This window comes from Typopeltis vanoorti, chromosome 6 (genome assembly GCF_054136105.1).
Source record: "Typopeltis vanoorti isolate ZY-2024b chromosome 6, IOZ_Tvanoo_1.0, whole genome shotgun sequence".
Classification (NCBI taxonomy): domain Eukaryota; kingdom Metazoa; phylum Arthropoda; class Arachnida; order Uropygi; family Thelyphonidae; genus Typopeltis; species Typopeltis vanoorti.
In genome coordinates, this window is record NC_143554.1 from 84,975,922 (window position 1) to 84,994,931 (window position 19,010).

General features: G+C 34.7%; 1 protein-coding gene across 1 annotated transcript in view; it reads right to left on the minus strand.

Moving 5' to 3' along the window:
• Positions 1–19,010, minus strand: part of LOC150105650 (protein TANC2-like) — a 67,859-nt gene that overhangs the window by 32,696 nt on the left and 16,153 nt on the right. Inside the window, exons 2-13 of the mRNA XM_090394290.1 lie at positions 16,921–17,094; positions 16,503–16,664; positions 16,226–16,345; positions 15,888–15,944; positions 13,141–13,341; positions 12,900–13,022; positions 12,705–12,806; positions 7,437–7,555; positions 3,669–3,840; positions 3,236–3,488; positions 1,111–1,342; positions 372–571 (exon numbers count right to left, since the gene is read on the minus strand). Of these exons, the coding sequence (XP_090250416.1) occupies positions 372–571; positions 1,111–1,342; positions 3,236–3,488; positions 3,669–3,840; positions 7,437–7,555; positions 12,705–12,806; positions 12,900–13,022; positions 13,141–13,341; positions 15,888–15,944; positions 16,226–16,345; positions 16,503–16,664; positions 16,921–17,094 (1,915 nt within the window). The remainder of the gene's footprint in view (positions 1–371; positions 572–1,110; positions 1,343–3,235; positions 3,489–3,668; positions 3,841–7,436; positions 7,556–12,704; positions 12,807–12,899; positions 13,023–13,140; positions 13,342–15,887; positions 15,945–16,225; positions 16,346–16,502; positions 16,665–16,920; positions 17,095–19,010) is intronic.

Here is a 19,010-nt window from a genome sequence, read left to right on the forward strand (position 1 = left end):
TGGATTTCAACCAATGTTGAGATGGCAAACGGCAAATTTTAATAGAAAATTCAAATACAAAAATTTCATTAAAACCTGTCCATCCAGGGTACAGGGATACATAGAGATGGACAAAGTGAATCTCATAGGTACCTACGAATTTTGCGAACCGCATCAGATAATTTTTCCACTGGCGCCAAGGCTACTTACCACGTCCGGACAGCCAATTTCAGTTATGTTTAATTTCTGTCGAAGTTTATGCAGACAGCTCAACGAATTCAAATGGCTTAAGGGATGTCGAAAAATAATCCACCATCATAAAAGGTCAAATACATATTTAAAAAGTTTCCAAGAAAGTTGCAAGAATATTATGAGTACCATTTAATACTAACCTTTCATAGGAAGATCCTTCAAGTCTGGAGAACACTGCGAGGTTGATTTTTATCTCCCTATTCGTGGTAATTCGATACAAGACGTAATTCTCAATATCCTCTTGAAGATTTTTGTTGCTGGAATAGGCGTCTAAAGAGATGCGATGAAACGGCAGGGGTGACGTCACTTCCTGCTGAGATGTACGTACCGTGACCACCAGCTGCAAAGAGAAAAAGTAAAATCTATTTTTAGAAACTGTCGAAGAACCTAACAGAGAAGCAGCAGCACTAGACAGCTCTGATCTTTTTTTAAAAAAAAAAAAAAATGACTGATTAAACGGGGAGAGATAGAGAGGGGGGACGGAAATATGCAAAATAACCTAAAAATGTATTCATACAAATGATAAACATTCATATGAGTGTGAATTTTGAGCTAGTGTTGTTTCATATGATATTTATAATTGAAAATCTTACAACAAAAATTGAATTCATAAAATTCTTAATCCCTCAGTTGGATTCTTCATGAACGCATTCTTGTTTTTGTTACCAGAAAACATTTAAAACTTAAAACTTTTTATGCTTTTATTTGATATTGTTTCCCTGACGATGTCCTAGTGACTGATACTAAATATAGGATTGATTAAACGTGTTGTTTAATCGATGTGCTGTATTTATTCTATTAAAACTTATAATCAGTTCAAACCTGCACTAAGTCTAAATAGTCGATAGATAAACTTCATTCTTTAGAATTATCACTTACCTTTAACCATGTAGGAAAGCGTGGAATGTGTCTGTTCAGGAATGATGCGATGGTGTCGCCATAATCTGGTCTGTGACTTTCTGCTTCGTGAAGACTGTCGATTACCATCAAACAAGGTCTCGCTGGAAGTTTGCCCAATTTCCACAGAAGCTGAAGAGGTTCTAAAATCCCATTAACCAATGCTGCTCCAGAATCGGCTTCACAGGAAGCCATACTCAATAAATGCTGGTACCTGTTCAAAAAAAAAAAAAAAAAATCTTTTATATTATAAAAAAAAAAAAAAACAGATATCGTAATAATGAGTGAGAAGATGACCAAAAAGAATGCTGCAAAACTAACACATTTTGATGTACAGTATATAAAAAATAATAATAACAATTCATTATTATAAGCATGTTTACTAGGATAAACTATAGATAATGAAATACAAACTATATCAGAGCTGGTGTACTTGATGTTTCTCATTAATTTTGTATTTGACTTTGTAATAAATTTGAAGATGAATAAAATGTATTATATGGATTTTGAGAATGGTCTGTGACACAAAATCACTTGGCTTTCCTGAACCTGATATTTACTAGGGCAGTGTAATTAATCCTATTGCCAGTCTGTCATGTCTGATTTATGTGTGTGTGTGTGTGTGTGTGTGTGTGTGTGTGTGTGTGTGTGTGTGTGTGTGTGTGTGTGTGTGTATGCTTCACCACTTTGTCATTTTACGAGAAGGAAATAAAATCCTGTCACATCAGTGTAAGGCTGTGTAATTCACATTCGGGTTAAAAGGTCTTAAAAATGTTCATGACATCACAGACTGGATTGAACTCCAATATATAAATATCGGCTGATCTCATAGGAGGCAACAAGGTTTTCCTTCCGGAAAGGCTAGTCTTTCATCCCACGAAACAAGCAAACTGTCCAGAAGAACACACGCAATTAACAGACATAATATTTCGGCCTATCGCTTTAGTAATCTAAAAAACATATAATTTTGACCCAGAGAGAGAGGTTTATACTTACGTATTTTTAAAATGAATATTAAATGTTTTATTATTAATAATGTCTACATATTTCATCTGTCAATGGTTGAAGTTGTATTAGACATTATCTTGTCTTGTCTGATGACAACCTAGATCGTTTACATAACAAAGCTTGACTGGAACTTTCCGCACGTTGTATTATTTCTACCCTGCTAAGGGCGACGATTAATAAATGTGTTAAATTTAATTTTACATTTTTCAAAAAAAAAAAAAAAAACCTGAAATATTCATTGATACAGTATTTTAAATTAATGGTATCGTCACTATAATTATTTGTCAATATCTTCCGAGCTACGATAAGTCTATACAACATAAAATAGCCATAACACAGAGAGAGAGAGAGGAGTTATTTTTTTGTGTTCACGATATATAACATTGTTTAAAAGCAAGGCCAAGTTTCGGAGATTTACACATGATTCTTCCATTATCCTAGGTAATGTCCATGAAGCAAGATTATTAATTGTATAATATCACGCATAGTGGTTTATCAGCTGAGTTTTAATATTAAACCATGTTAACGACTGGAATAAAGAAAGTGTATGAAAAGAAATGAAGAAAATTAAGCTTAAACTTTGCAAAAAATGCCATGCCTTACACAAAAACTTCCATTTATGTTTCTGAAATGACATGCAGCAGGAAAAATTCCAACAATTACGTCACGTGCAAAAACACACTAGCTCATGTTGCACGGTTTATGTTTTCATGACACTTGTGACCACTTGAAAGGCGGAAGAAAACACCAAACACCACTGAAAACCACGTACATTTAACTTCTTTTTCTTTTTATAGTCGATGGTTTGCGTCATGTTATTTTTAAAAGTTCAAGTATATCTTAAAGTAATTAAAGAGATGAACACTTTGAAGCAAGCATGAATATTTAAATTTTTTTCTTTTATAGTACGTTTGAAACAAATAAAAGCATGTACTGTATATATAAATTTATAAGAAATCAAATTTTCATATATATATATATATATATATATATATATATATATATATATATATATATATATATATATAGTATACTATGATTAATCACATTCCATTTAACAGAAAATAGAACGAATTCCGCATGCAGCAATTCAACCAACCTAGTCTCTTGTAATACAAGATCCCTGAATGCTTGGAGATGTGGAGCCTGGCACAACTGAGCTGCCATACTGTGGACAAATTCCGGAACTGAACAGGTGGCGCTGGAATCCTCTTGGCAAAAATGATAGGCAACAACGTGGCTACCTAACACACGGACGTTATCCTGGCGTAGACATGCATGATGATGGTCAGATAAGTTAGAGATTTCGCGGATAGTGGTGGACACCTGGTCACACTCGGGACGTTTAGAATCTGCAAAATAATTTTCAGACGGTATTCGGCATACACAGTATACGTAATCATTTTTCGCAGCTGTTTCGAGTGAAATATTAAGAAGTATATGAATTAGTTAATATGTATGAATTATTTAATATCTCATCTGATAACAAATACGTATAACTTCATGTAATCGTCGCTGATTTCTTCACTTACACAGATTTTTCATCTGTAAACACATTTCCATGGCTCCCTGTGAGACGGTGGTGTTCCATTTTCTCCCAAATGAGCTGAAATCAACTAACTGCAGAATACTCGATGTCTTGCCAGTGCCGGGATCTCCTGTAATTACAACACCTCTGGTGTCTGGACAGTCAGAATACAGAACCTTAAAAGGGAGTTAAAAAAAAAATTGTTGTATATCTGAAAAAACACAAACTAAAGGTATTAAGAAAATAGTTGTTTAGATATAAGGATGCCCTCCCCAAAGCCATAGTAAATAATATTTTTTTAAAATATATATTTTTTTTTTGCTTGTAGGCTACAGGGAAAAAACGAGTGATACTGAATTTGAATGCTTGCACCTGGCAGTGAATGGCATTGCTGGTCGTTTGAACCTAAAGATATATACTAATCCCAAGCTTTGTAACAGCAGATCAACAATAATCGCAGTAAATAACAATAAATAGTCGATCGGTTGGATTATTTGGCCTCATGGCTACCAAAAAAAAAAAAAAAAAACAGTTATGGCCAATTTTGTTACGGTTTTCTCGAATCATTTCCACTAGCTGTGTTCTAGTATTGTTACATTTCGGATAGCTTGATATCTTATCAAAGAGATTTAATTTTTCACACATTATGTCCTTGTTGATAAAAATTTCACTAATTGTAGTCCTAATTGTTCTTCTAATAAAACCTCGCTGAACGTTTTAGTTCTAAATCATAATTTTTATTCATTGTTCTAATACAGTCTCTTGACTCTTCAGAGGAGCCTGTGTGGTGTTTTATGTGTTCAGTTGAAATGACAGCAATGGGAATATTTTTTCTCTTTAAGCATGTATATTTTAAATTAGCATCATGGTGGGAGTGCTATCCGAAAGTTACATTTTCCACGTCTCTACGGCAAGCAAAAAAGATAACTTTCCAGGTTAAAATTAATTAAAAGTTGTCTAAGATCAAATTTACAATAAAGGCCAGTAGTAGTGACTTTAATGCTGATCAAACGTGATGTTTGGGAATAATTAAAAATATACCTTATTGTATTTTGTTGGTCAAAAAGCACAGAAGATGACAATTTTGTAGGATTGTAAGCATTGTGTGTGTAATACTAATTTTTGTATAATTTATTTATTCTTTGTTGAAGATGATAACTAATAATACAATAAAAGAATAGAGTTATCAAACTTTATTATTAAACTTAATAAAATAGTCTTTATTTTATGCTTTAAAAGTTAAAAAAATTTTTAATAAAAGTTCGACAAAGGCACATAATGCCGATTCTTTTCATCTTAGATGGGGATTTAAATAGAAAATTAAGCAGAAAGAAATTTTCTGAGTTGAACACCGCGATCTCTGTACCATTGGCTTGTTAATGGTATTTTTTTTTTTTTAACTTTGTTGAATTTTGGAGATATATCTGTGAGAATGCTAAACACAAATTCCCATAAGGAACAGCACGTTTTCTATTTACGGTACTGAAGAAGTTTCTTTCTTATGATCTGAAATAGGTGAGACTCGGAAACTTCGGGGAACTATCTATTTTAAAACCCATTCCCACATCTTGTGGCGAATGACACATACCAGTCTGTGAATCCCCGATTCAGAGACCGGTATGTGTGGAGAGGTTTTGCTCCAAGTGCAGATGGAATAGAAGAGTAATGGAATGTGAAAGACAAATGTAATTTTGGATATAATGGTGATAGATGGATTCCTTTACTGAGATTTAAAAAATTAAAAAAAGTGCTGTTGCAATGTTTGAAAAATTATTCTTTCTAACTACTTATCTAAAATTAGTCTTAGAAGTAAGGGAAAATACAGTGAAAACAACAAATGGAAAAGAGATAGACGAAGAAAAGAAGAAAAAACTGAAGTAAATTGACGTTAAGAAAACATATTAACGATAGAATTATAATACGACAACAACAAAATTTTTGAAAACGTAACACGTATGTGCTAAATAATTGCAAAAAAATTCTATGTACTTAATTGTGACATTTCGACATAATTGTTGAAATTATGTCGAAATATCCTAATACGGCTAAACATAACACGATCTAGGTAAGAGCCATTACGCTCCTTTCACAGAAAATCCTCTGTTTTCCACCTAACATTCTTTGTGGTTAACACGCAACTGAATTCAACGAATCCACTCCGTGTCATGATTATAACTGTAGAATCTATACCAGTATAACAATTCGAATTATCATTCACTTAGATTTTTGTTGAGTTGATTTTCTTTATATGGTCTGGTGGAAGTCGAGGACATCACAGAAGCTTCATCTGCAGAATCTCGTGAAGGAATTCATATCATTCGTTCTGTATGCTGAATCAGAGAACGATGACCTTGAATTTCTTCACTTTCTCAAGGCAGTGAGGGTTCTTAGTTCTGATAAATGGAGTAGAATTGCTTCAAGCTGAACAGTTAAAGTAATAATAATTTATTTATAACCTTATTCCAAAGTATATACATGCTATGTAAAACTTCCATGCAGTTCAGATATCTGCTTTTTACAAATATTCCTAAGAATTCTGCGTCTCGCCTATTGTGGAACTTATCTATAGCTGACAATGCCATTATATCTTCGAAATAGAGTTTATACATTTCACCTAGATCAGTGATGGCGAACCTATGACAGGTGTGTCAGCACTGATACGCTTGAGGGTTTCAGGTGACACACCCTGAATGTTGAAAAATATTGGTATTCTAATGAAAAAACTGTGATAAATCGTGTAAGATCGCTCTCAGTTAAGGCGAAGGTAGGTTTCGGTTCATTGGACGAATTATATTTTATAGTTAGCCTATTTCTATTTTATTTTGTAATTAGAGCTAAAGCTCTTCTAACAATTTTCTCTTCTACATTCTCTTGTGAAACTCTATTTTCTGCCTTAAATAGTATCAAATCGAAAGGGAGAAATAGATTGAGCAATGATTTGCGCGCTGCCTGTGTAGCATTAAAATGTACACACTATAGCCCTTCTATAAAGCAACTTTCTACCAGTACTCAGCGACAGAAAAGTCATTAAATATAATGCAAGTTTGTAATTTCACTTTATTAAATTAATTGTATAATATGAATTCATAGATTTTATATCAATGTCCTATTAAATAAATAGCCTAATATGATATGTATAAGTCACCATCTATGATTATGTAGTTAAATTTATAATGCATGTGTGCAAGTGGCACATCAACAATGTCAGTATTTAAAAAAAAAAAAATGTCTGACACACCTGGGTAAAAAGGTTCGCCATCACTGACCTAGATCGTATATACGACGGTAGCATGAAGCGCACGCTTGCAAATGTAGCAAAACCGTTTAGGTGTCAGAATAAAAATTAAAAATCTGGCCAATTTATTATACTGGCAGTATCACATGATTTAACTCTATGGCATTTGGTTTGAACAATATAATGTTCCTTATATTTTTTCCAAACTGTGCACTTGCTGTGGTAGGTTGTGCAGTCTTAAAATCGTATTTAAATCTCTAACCCTAAAGGAATTTGAAACTCGAGGAACACCTTAACCCCCCCCACACACACACACACAACCACCACCACCACCACCAATGGGCTCAGTATGGCCTGTTATTCATTATTTCCCGATATAGCACATAAAAGTGAGGCAAAGTTTCAGTAAATAATTTCAATTCTGTAGGCAGATAGGAATGTGGTCTGGAACTAGATTCATTTCGATACGGCTATTCGAGTTAGTTTTATTTTGGGGGAGGGGACATGATTTACTAGACTTACGAAATATCTACTTACTTCTTCTATCTGCCGGAACAGCCACTGTCTTCCCATGAACACTTGTTCTTCTGCTTGAGGAACTTCAAAAAACAGCGGCTTCAAAGTTAACTGGGAAACTTTAGTGAGATGCGAGTAAACTGAAAGAAGGGAAAAAAAGCAAATGGTTTATTTGCATCCATACATTGTTAAATTATAAGTAAATCACTGAAATTAAAATGTATAACATAGATTTTCGCAATTTATATACATTTTACAAAATATTGCAATATTTTATGGGAATATTTTGTAAAAATAAATTGTAAACATTATGTAAATATAATCTAATTACTTTAATATATGCTAATTATTTAACTCACAAATCATATAGCCAATTTTAAAGCTAAAGGCATTAATCGCAGTAAAGTCACTATTTAGGAAATAACTAAACAAGGTAAAGTTATTTGGATTTAAAGATAAAAATTCACAATGTCTTTTTTGAATACTTAGCAAAAACGAATGTGAAATTCCAATTAATCTCTAGGAGTCTACCCACATAATCACGCAAGACAATTGCCACTAATCGTTATATAAAAAGTGTGTATAACGATATATATATACATGCTTTAGATAAAAACTTTAAAAAACTAAATAAAAAGTCGTTAATTGGTGGGAAAAAACTAGATGACTCGGAGAGACGTCTCAGGTCATTTGAAAGGCAGTTACAAGCAATAAGCAAAAGAGAGTCGAGGAAGGAGATGCAACATGGACAAAGGTTGCTGCTGGCCATGTTAAGTAAATTAACCTGAAAAAATAGTCAACTTTACTGGTTATTTTGAATCAGTGCATTACTGCCGACTCGCTTCCTTTAAAAGTAAATATATTAGGTATACTCATGCAAATAGAATAGAATAGAAGTGATCGTTATCATCCAGTTTGCTATACTGGATGATAGCGATAAAAAAATAAAGTTTTTTAGCAAAAAAAAAGAAAAAAAAAGAAATTAATCTAAAATTCCATCAGTTAATGTTTCGTCAGTGAACTGAAACGATATATTACCTCTGCTTAGGCTAGTAATTGCTCTCAACTTTTACATTTTTTAGAAAAAATACAGGAATACCAAGCACCACAGTTATTAAGAAAAATAATTGCTTACTTTTTATATTAATAAAATTACTTCTTATTAAATTTTAATTAACTCACCGCCTTTTTAAGTTACATTTACTGTAACTTAGCAGTTTTCTTAATTTTTCGTTAATCGGTGGCTTCGTAATTTGATGCCTAGAGAACCAATTCCCACCCCCCCCTCCATCTTCGGTCCTGAAAATAGTGTGTGCAAATACACATACACTTAATAACATATTGTATTAATGTCACTTAATCTAGTAACGGCAATGTCTTTTGGTTGGAAAGATGTGGGTTTGAAGCCCACGAAGAACCTTTATAAGTGCTTTGCCGGTCTCATACAGAGGTCATAGTATTTTTCCTCTCGGAAACTCAGTTGTTCATCAAATAAAACAGGCAAATATTATCCACACAAGACTGAGTGGACAGTTCAATCTCCACAATTAGCCAATCAGAGATAGCTGGCCGAAGATGTTCACTAATTATAAACTGCATCCGGTTAAGAGAGACAGATGACAGCTACCATCTCGTGGTCCCTAATCCTAACGCAGTATTTTTTGTCTGAAATAATGTAGGTTCTACGGTCGATTTTCTTGAATTTACAGGACGAAAAACCCGAGTTTCTTGGAGAAAAAACGACAGGTAATGTTTTTAGTAGTAGCAGTATTCTTCTACAAGAGACAGCTCCATGTTGAATTATCCAATTTCTGTTCTACACTTATTTGTAATATTGGCGATATGTGTTCCAAGGCCGGTTTTATGGAAGAGCATCAGGAAGAAAACCAACTTTGCAACTGCAGCTCGAGGCCGCTTAACTAAACAAAATCAAGCATTAAGTGAATCATGTTTCCTCTAACCACCATTGTGATTTTGAAATACACATACCGGCCACTGAATTAGAAACTTTTATTTAATATCGTGTTGGACCTCCTTTAGCGACTGCCAATACCGACCTCTTCAATTCCCTGAGCATAGTTCGGTGAGATATGGATCAGGAACATCCGTTGTTTATTAAATTCTTCAGTCAACTGCTGCACACAGGAAGTTCTGTTTGTCCGTGCAAGCCGATGTCGTTTCTGACAATCTTAGGACCACAGTTACGCCTCTTAGACAAGCAATATGGATTATTTTTCCACTGATTAAATACCAGGGATATCTTACCGTTTGAGAAACCAGTCAGCTCTGCTGTTTTTCAAAATCGTGGCCACAGCTAGACGGGCATCCACAATAAGCCCTTTATCGAACTCCGAAAGATCCTTTTTTTTCCCATCGTGATACGCTGTTCACGATTACTAATCACCAGCATTTTAAAATAGTTGCCTAGAACACGCGGTGACGCTCTTGATGAAGTATTTTGCATATACGCTGTGTAAGTAACGTTTACGTACATCTGCATAAAGGTTTTTAATTCAGGCCCAGTATGTGTAGAAACGTGTAACATGCAATATCTTGCCTTCCTAATATAAGTTAGTCTGTGCATATATACCCTTATAATTTAACTGTTATCCCATCGTTCCTCTACACTCTCTTATCAATCTTTATTTTTTAATATTTATATATGTATACACATAAATAACACTAGCATATTCAACAGTTCTAAATACATAACAATTAAACTTTCCTCCAATTCAGTGATTTTTTTGTGTTCTCAAGGGTTAGTCTCATTTTTTATTTTATTTTAATTTTTGTTGGTATAATATCGACTTTAGCCGAAACGACCTACATTCTGTTTTCTTTTAGTACGAGAACGAGTCTTTAAATGAAACTCAAATGTACGAGTAGGCCAGTTAACTAGTCTCATAATTCTACTCCTTTCATAGTTTAGCGTAATCTAAACGATCAAAAGAAACAGGCAAGTAAATTCTTGACAACAAAACGTACTTTTAGTCCAGATTTATTTTTCATGTTTCTCACTGATAAGCATTATATTGATAAGAATCACACTGATAAGTACCTGAAAGATCTCTGCTGTCAGATACTTACTTCTGGAACTGTAATAATATTTATATTTCAAATTGACCCAAGTCAGTTAACACTAACAAAAAAAAAGGGGGGGAGGGAGTTATACCATAACGAAATTGTTATATTTATGCTAACTTACATTAATCCTTTCTCAGAATAACTATTTTTTCTGCCTATACCCCCATTATGAAAATTTTCCATTATCAGTGTGCTTCTCCGATATGAAATGCTTCTTGAGGACTCCTAGGAGCCTAAGCAAATACATTAACTATCAAAGCTTTCTGTATCTTTTAAAAGAAAAAAATCCCAAATTTTATTTGTTTAAGGTTATCCGTTCTGTAAACATAGCTTGGCTAATTTACGAGTTACTACATTTTTTTTTTGTATTTTTTTTCCCTGCACCAAATAATTCATTAGCAGCTCCGGGAAACATGTCCACTGCTTAAACTTCCTATATATAATTAAGATTTTTATATTTATATTCAAGTGTTGTGATAGCGAAAATTGACATTGTGAGATCAATGATTAACATTCCAAACATAATGAACAGTTGAGCACCTATTAATAATATTTTTATTAATTATGAGTGATTTTTAACGACTGATTTTTGTATGTAGCGTAGATTAAGTAAGTTAATAACACTATAAAGCTCTAAAGTTAAATAAAACCTGAACATCGCGGTGCAGAAAACTTTGCATACTTTCTTTTCTTTGAGTTTCAGGAAACTTCCATCGGTCAGTCCATATCCACGAATTTCAACATAATATCTACAAAAATCCCAAAGGCTCAATACTTTCCATATGCTGCTGTCAATTGATAACTTTTATAAATGAATGTATAATAAAAAATAAAAAAGCACTTATCAGAATTTAGTTACATCGGGTTTTGTGACACAAGAATGACAGTTCTATAGGGTAGAATGGTAGTAATCTTTCTTAAACATTTTATCGCGCAGAATATCCTCAAGATGTGAACAAAACTCATATTTCCAATTTCATGATAATGTTTATTACAATGATGAACTAAAAGTTTTCGTAAATTATGTCCTCATAATAGATTTTCATTGTATCATATTACAATGCGACCCCTTGGGGACAGCGACCCACAAGTTAGAAACCTGGGATTTAGAATGACTGGCCAAAATCGTTTAATACCAGAGCTTTACTCGTAAAGTAAAAGTTTATCAGTCTCAAGACACTCGATCAGGTTGTCGAAGTAGATCTGGCCACAAGGATTCGTAGATTGGACTGTTGGCTGAATCTCGGTCAAAGAAAACAGTGTGTTGTCATCTTCATCTACTCGGCAAAGGGTCAAGAGAAGTCTTGAAATGTTCCGCATGAATTGACGACGGAACATGCTCAGCATCACGGTGATTGTAGAGAATTAGTCGCCATTCTTCGGAGGACTAGTTCATCATGTTTTGCAAGGTCATTTAGCGTAATTGCTAGGGTAATTTACTTTATGCTGGTTTCAGAAGGATGCGCTATCAACGCCGAGCTCTATTATCCATAACTACTACGAATGCATGCTGTTCTGAGCGAGTGCTATCTCCAACTCGACAGTCGAAAGCTGATGTTCCTTCAACAAGAACGCCAATCTGTACACAAAACTTCGAACGAAAGCAAAAAAAAATGCACAGCTTAAAAAGTTTTTTCCCTTTAACCCCCCAGTCATTACTTCCCAGCTTAGAGTCATCTGACTCGCTTTGCATTGGTCAGGAGTCGAGAGTAAATATCTAGAATATTTCTCCTTCGACTGAGTATCGTAAAGATTCAGATTTTCTGTCTTTCTTTTCTTTTTTTTATGAGGGGTGGGGAGGTGACAGATATTAAGGGGACGATTGACAAATATTTTAGAGGCTTTTATCTTTTTCAAACTTGAAATAAACATCAGCATTTATATTAAAATGCTAATTTGTATTGTGATTAAAAAATATAGATCTCCTGATTTCGTTTTTGCCGTTTAACTAAGCATTTACAAGTACAGTTATTTTGTCATATTCTGATTTCTAGGTTCCTCTGGATTTTCCTCACTGACTCGTTCAGTAATTGAACTGCTTATGAAATGGGACCATATAATAGAATTGCTTATATTTGTTTCAATTACAATTTTATGAAATGATAAATAAAAATAAAAATTCCGAAAATTCACGCTAGTGATAGTCTTAACTTTCGGATTATCTTCAGTGTACTAACATTCGTATAGACTTAAATTAATCCATACCTTTCTCTACCACAGAGCCACCTTGTGATATGTCTTTGCTAGGAGTCAGCATGCCAGACCACGACCTTCGTTTGTCCAAGGAACTAATCAGGTCTGGGGTGCCTGCAAATAAGAAAACATATTGAAAGTTGATTCGATTGAATGAAATCAAGCGTCGCACAATATAATAAAAACAACAATGTAACGGACAGTTACCTGAAGGGATTGAACTGATCGAGCCAGACTCAATTACGGCACTGGTAAGTGACGTCACGCTGCGATTCTTTAATCCCCTTCGCACGGGTATGACGTGATAAGGATTCTCCATCTCTGATGACACTGCAATATGATTTAGAAAGGAAAATGGAAACTCAAACTTCAGGAATTAGTGATATTGGAAATATATAACAGTCCACATAATAATAATACAGTGCTGTACATACTTGAATGCTGTTACCTGTTAAAGTAGATGCCGGGCTGATTTCCGAGTATAAACTAACATCACTGCTTTCCAGAGAGCATCTGCTGGCTCGGAAGTCCTGGATACTGCTACTGGATGATTCCAATTTTGCGAGTCTTGTCATTTTGTGACCCATTAGCAAATCAAGTCGAGAGCCGTTGGAACATACACTTTCTGGACGACAGGAAAGGCGTTTGTCTGAAAAAAGACATAAGCCTGATCATTCGTTTTGCTTATTATTCATGATTATATCTATGACATCTTTAATGGCAGGAAACGTGTTCTTCTTCTGGAATTATTTTTTCCTGTTTGCACAAGGCACAATCTTCAACAAGTATTAAGTATTAATTCATGTACAGCTTAATATATATCTGTTTAATCCTGCTGAAACTATGATGGTACTGTATTCCAATTCTTAATTACTGTAAAATCTCTCGTAACCGGCAATACCAAAACAACGGCACTTTCGAAGGTCTAAATTTAAACTCGAAATTTAAGTCTGGATGGAATCCGTAAGTTTGATGTTTCTGGTGAACAGAGAAGTGCCGATGAAGAATCCGCGAACAAGTTTATCGAGCAGTTTCAGAAAATTGTGGACGAAAATAATATGACTGCGGAACAACTATATAATACCGATGAGACTGGATTGCTATGGAAGTGTCTTCCCTCGTCGAATTTGGTTTGTGCGACGGAAGCCTTGCCGAATGGATTTAAGCAGAACGAGGACCGCCTAACTGTGGTGGTAGGCACAAATGCTGCAGGTATGCACAAAGTAAGATTGTCAGTGGTAGGCAAGTACCGCAATCCATAGTGCTTTAAAAATGTGAAAACTCTGCCTATCCATTATCAGGCAGAATTTCTCAGAAAAGAATGCATAAATGGATTGTGATATATTCAAAAGAATGGTTTCATAGGGTATTCGTGCCCAATGTGAAGGAGAATTTAAGGGAAAAGGGTTTACCACCAGACAGAAAAGTGATTCTTTTGTTGGACAATTGCCGCGCTCATCCCCCCCCCCCCCGGCTGAAGACTTAAATGTGGAAAACATTTGTGTTATGTTTCTGCCGCCCAGCGCAATGGACCAAGGAGTCATCGAGAATATAAAGATGAACTACCACTCCCTTTTTATGCGCCGATGTGTAAACTTTGAAGGTAGCGGCCAAGATTTTCAGAAACAGTTCACATTGAAAGACGCCATATTTACTTTGTCTCTTGCCTGGAAGAATGTAAAGAACATTACTTTACGTCGCTGTTGGCGTATATTGTGGCTAATGATCACATGTTAAGATGACGAATCAAGTGATGAAGATTTTTCGTGGTTTTAAAACACGTCCCGTGTCCGACATTTTGCATTTAGTAACACATTCGGAGAATGTGTTACTAAATGGAAGATGTAACTTTCTCTACTAAATCTGTCTCTCTCTCTCTCTCGATGACGACGAAATAATCGAATATGTACTGGGAAAGGAGAAAGATGATGAGGAGGAGGATGAAGATGAGGACGATGGCACGCAGACCAGGAAAGTTACGTGGAAGGAAACTGATGAAGGATTGTTGACTTTCATAAGATTTGCCGTGCAATGTTCATCGAAGTCAGCATATGATATTATGAAACTTCATTGTATACACAGTGAATTTTTAAAGCTCCGGCGACAATCTTATAAGCAGACAGACATTCGAATTGTCGTCACACTAAGAAATTCACAGCAACTTTCATGTGATAATACGTACTGTAATTTTTAAATGCTGTTTAAATTTGAATTTGTAAAATATAAAATTATGTGTATGTGTCTTAAATTTTAAAAAATTCGCATGATTTTTGATGTTATTTAATTATGGCCGGCAGATCGAAAAACACGACCAACGAACTCCGCCTGCTACAATTTCTACAGATGGCATCACAAAACATGAACAGGTAAGTTCTGAATATATATTCAATTATCCCAAAATCTCGTATCGGAAATCGGCGAAGTCCCATTGTTGCCAGTTAAAAGAGATTCTACTGTACTAAGAGTGCTGGATAATGCATAATCACCCCCCCCCCCCACACACACACACACAGAGTGGCTTTCGCTTGGTTCTTGCAGTTGTTTCAATAGAAGGATTTGAAATTTTGAATTCTTATTTAGAAAATCATCGAAACACATACTGGACAAAATTAGGCACAACATCCATTAATTTAGGGAATCCATAAGAATAATTTCTGGATGTATATTTTGAACGATAAATAATTAATATGATATATAATAATAATTAGCATATAATGCAGCAAAGGTTGGTCGATTGGTAGAGCCTCTGCTACTAATGGCTCGTAAAAAGGTAATCAAGTTTGAGCGCGGTTAGTAGTTGGAAGGGACTAATCGTTCGATGCTGTTGGCACACTCTCCCTCGATGAGTCTTTGGACTCCCTGGATACCTCCATAATAATAATTATTATTATGGAGGTATCCAGGTATCACATAATAATAATTATTATGATAAGATCTACTAAACTAAATTACAAGAGCTCCTTGTTATAATAAATTTTTATAAGTAATTACAGTATAATAAAAAAATCTTTCTAATAAGTGCAATATGTTTTTTTATAAAAACAAAACAAAACAGATATCTGGTAAATTAAATAATAATATAGATCTCAAACTGACATAGAAAATGGGCTTGCACCGAAAACACTTTTCCAAGCGGGTTTGTGAGAACTCAAATGAACGAAGGACATCAAAATAAACCAATAACAGTTCACTTACTTGTCCACAGGTCATGTGTATCCATTCCAGGTGGGCAGCTATAATGCTTTGGTAGATCTGGGGAGGGAAATAAAATCATTAATTTTGAGCAATCTTTTAAAGACTGATTCTTTAGATAAAAGTAAAAAGACTTTTAGTCTAGCCAAGATAAATACAATTATTAGTCATATCGTATTGAGTTCAACTCTATCTCTAAATACCGACTTTAAGCTTTTTACATTAAGATGCGCGCGCACGCACGCACACACACACACACACACACACACACACACACACACACACACACACACACACACACACACACACACACACACACATTGGCAACCACTTATTCTTACCCCTGAGGGCTGCATACTGGTCGAAATTGGCGGTGTTTCTTCGCCCATGGCGTTGCTGGTGCCGAAGCATTGGATTAAATGCGGTAGTCTGTTGATTGGCGTCGGAAAGTTTTGGCGTGTCTGTAAAGAAAGGGAGTAGGTGAGAAATTAGAACCGTTAAATACACTTGAATTGAAGAATTAAGAAAATAGATAATTAATAGGTTTAATGCCAAGTTGAAGCCTTTTAGGCTGTTAAAACGAATTAAAACATGTGCAGTTTGTATATCGTTTCTTACCTTCTCTGATTCCTTTTCTTTCTTGAGTGGTTGCATCTTGAGTAGGTTTCTTGTCCTCCCTTTTCAATGATAAGAATGATTTCGTTCGGCCGTTGCTGATTAGTGTTCTGTTGGCCGCAAAGCTGTCTTGGATTACGTGCTTCTGAGGGTCATTCTGTGACGCTGCGGGTTAAAAATACATAACTAAAATAAAAGCATAAACCCCTAGATGGTGGTTAGGAAAGCGTATATTATTAAGTGTAACTTATTATGTATATTCAAGAGTAACTTAATCATTGTAGCCCTTATTCTCCAACGATCCAACTTTTGTAAGAATCAAAGTCTATGTTTGATTTATAAAGTTTTTAAAGAAAAAGCGCAATGTATCCAGCTGTTTTCATAATTTGTACTTATAAAAATGGAAGAAGGGAATACTTACACTCCTTGAAACATAGTGGACATTGGTCGGTGGTAAAGATACAAGTGTAACATCGCTGATGACCACAGGTATCAGTTAGTCTTCTTTTTTTTCCTTTACCATATCGTAAATGGCATGATGGACAATAGGAGGCGTTGCTGTCGTCCTTCAACATTTTGCGTAGTTTGCTCCAGCCTGCAAATAAATACATCTAATCATTAAGCATTTCGAAAGCATTATATTCAACAAATCATATTCAATAAATGAAGGAATGGAAAAAACTGTTGACTTAATTATGGAATATAAGAGCTCTTTTCATTAGATTTCAATTTAAGGAAATAGTTCTACATTTAGGTATGTATACATACCTAAATGTAAATAGTTCTACATTTAGGTACTAAACTGTTTTACTTGTCTTACGGAGTTTCTTGGAAAACTATAAATACAAGGAAAAAACGGAGAGTTTTTCCTTGTAAAAAAACGAACATTGGAAACAATTTACGAAATCAAGTACTGCGAGCATTCGTTGTTCCAATGAACGTGTCATTTTTCTATTGCGATCCTTGACAAGAAGGCAAAATTGAAGTTTAGGTGTGCCTGAATGAACTCAGCATAGTATTAGCATTACTAGTATTACTGATTTATGACCAGAAATAAGGTTAGCATCGAGAATTAACTTCGAAAAATTCAATTCTCGCTCCTTCCCAGAGAACGAACTAGTTAAATATGTTGCCTAAGTGCGGTTTAAGTTAAACTTACCAACACCCTTTCTAGGTTTTTATCCTGCCTGCCCAATCTATATTCACAGCTCTCTCTCTCTCTCTCTCTCTCTCTCTCTCTCTCTCTCTCTCTCCGCCCATTGTACGAGCCGCCCTTTATTTACCAAGAAATGATGCATGTACTCTCCGACAGGAAAAACAGTACAAGAATATTCCCTTTCATGAGGAAGGAGACATTCTGATAACATCAGTGGTAGACGCAAAATAACTGGATCTTTTTTATTTTATCGAGTTCGAAGTATTCTGGAATGAAAATAATTCTGATAAAAATTGATAGCTCCCTGAATTGGCAAAAAAAAAAAAAAAAAGAAAAAGAAAAAAAAAAAGAAAGAAAAAAGCAAAAAAGCTGTAGCGGTTAGCGGAGATGAAGTTTGGAACTCTAATATATAATATAAGACTGGTTTCTGGAAAGTAAAAATATGCAGTAAAAAGGGACAGCGGTCAGGTAAAGGCCGAGTTCAGATGTTAGTGTTGGAGGAACAGGTGAAAGAATTTGATAGTTAGGAAGAGGCGGTGCAATGAGCTGGAATACCCAGTCTACAGCCATTACGCCCACGGAACTTTCTCTTATAATATTATGATAAAAAAAAGTTTACAGAGTTCAAAACCTCGATGATTTATGGCACAAAATGCAAGTTTCTCTAGGAAAGATCACAACAGAAATGCTATAAAAATTACAGGACTCAGTTACCTATCGGACATTTTATATGCTACAGAACAATAGTGGCGTGGCAAAAATTTCAAAAAAAAAAAAAAGAAAAGAAAAGAAACCCTTGATATGGTGACAATTTTGATGTAGGAAAAGTTATTTCCTGAACGCCCTGTATAAGATAAAATCGAAAATAAAGTAATTAGTAAATGAACATATGTTTACGTAAAAATACGTAGAGGAAAGAAATTTTGAATTAAAAAATCCCAAAATCATCACGGTATATCTATAAATTCACACGTATGCCACAGTAATTAACTTTTTTAATAATATGTAAATATTTCGTCTTAAGTATCATAAGACATCATCAGTACAGTTATAAACAACAATAGAATTACATTTAAAAAAAAAACACATTAGTGTGCATGCTTACATTGGAATCCCTCTATGTATAAATAATTGCTGTGGCATACATGTGAATTTATAGTTATGAATACACAGGTTTCTCTATATAAGAAAATCACAGTATATGGAGCGGTACTCGCTGAAGAATTCAGTAATATGCTATGTATTACTGAATTCTGAAGTACCTAACAGTCAAATGCCATTATAAAGTACACTGCTTAGAAAGAAGTCAACGGACAACAACACCATAGTGTGATGAACAAAGCGCACGACGCCCA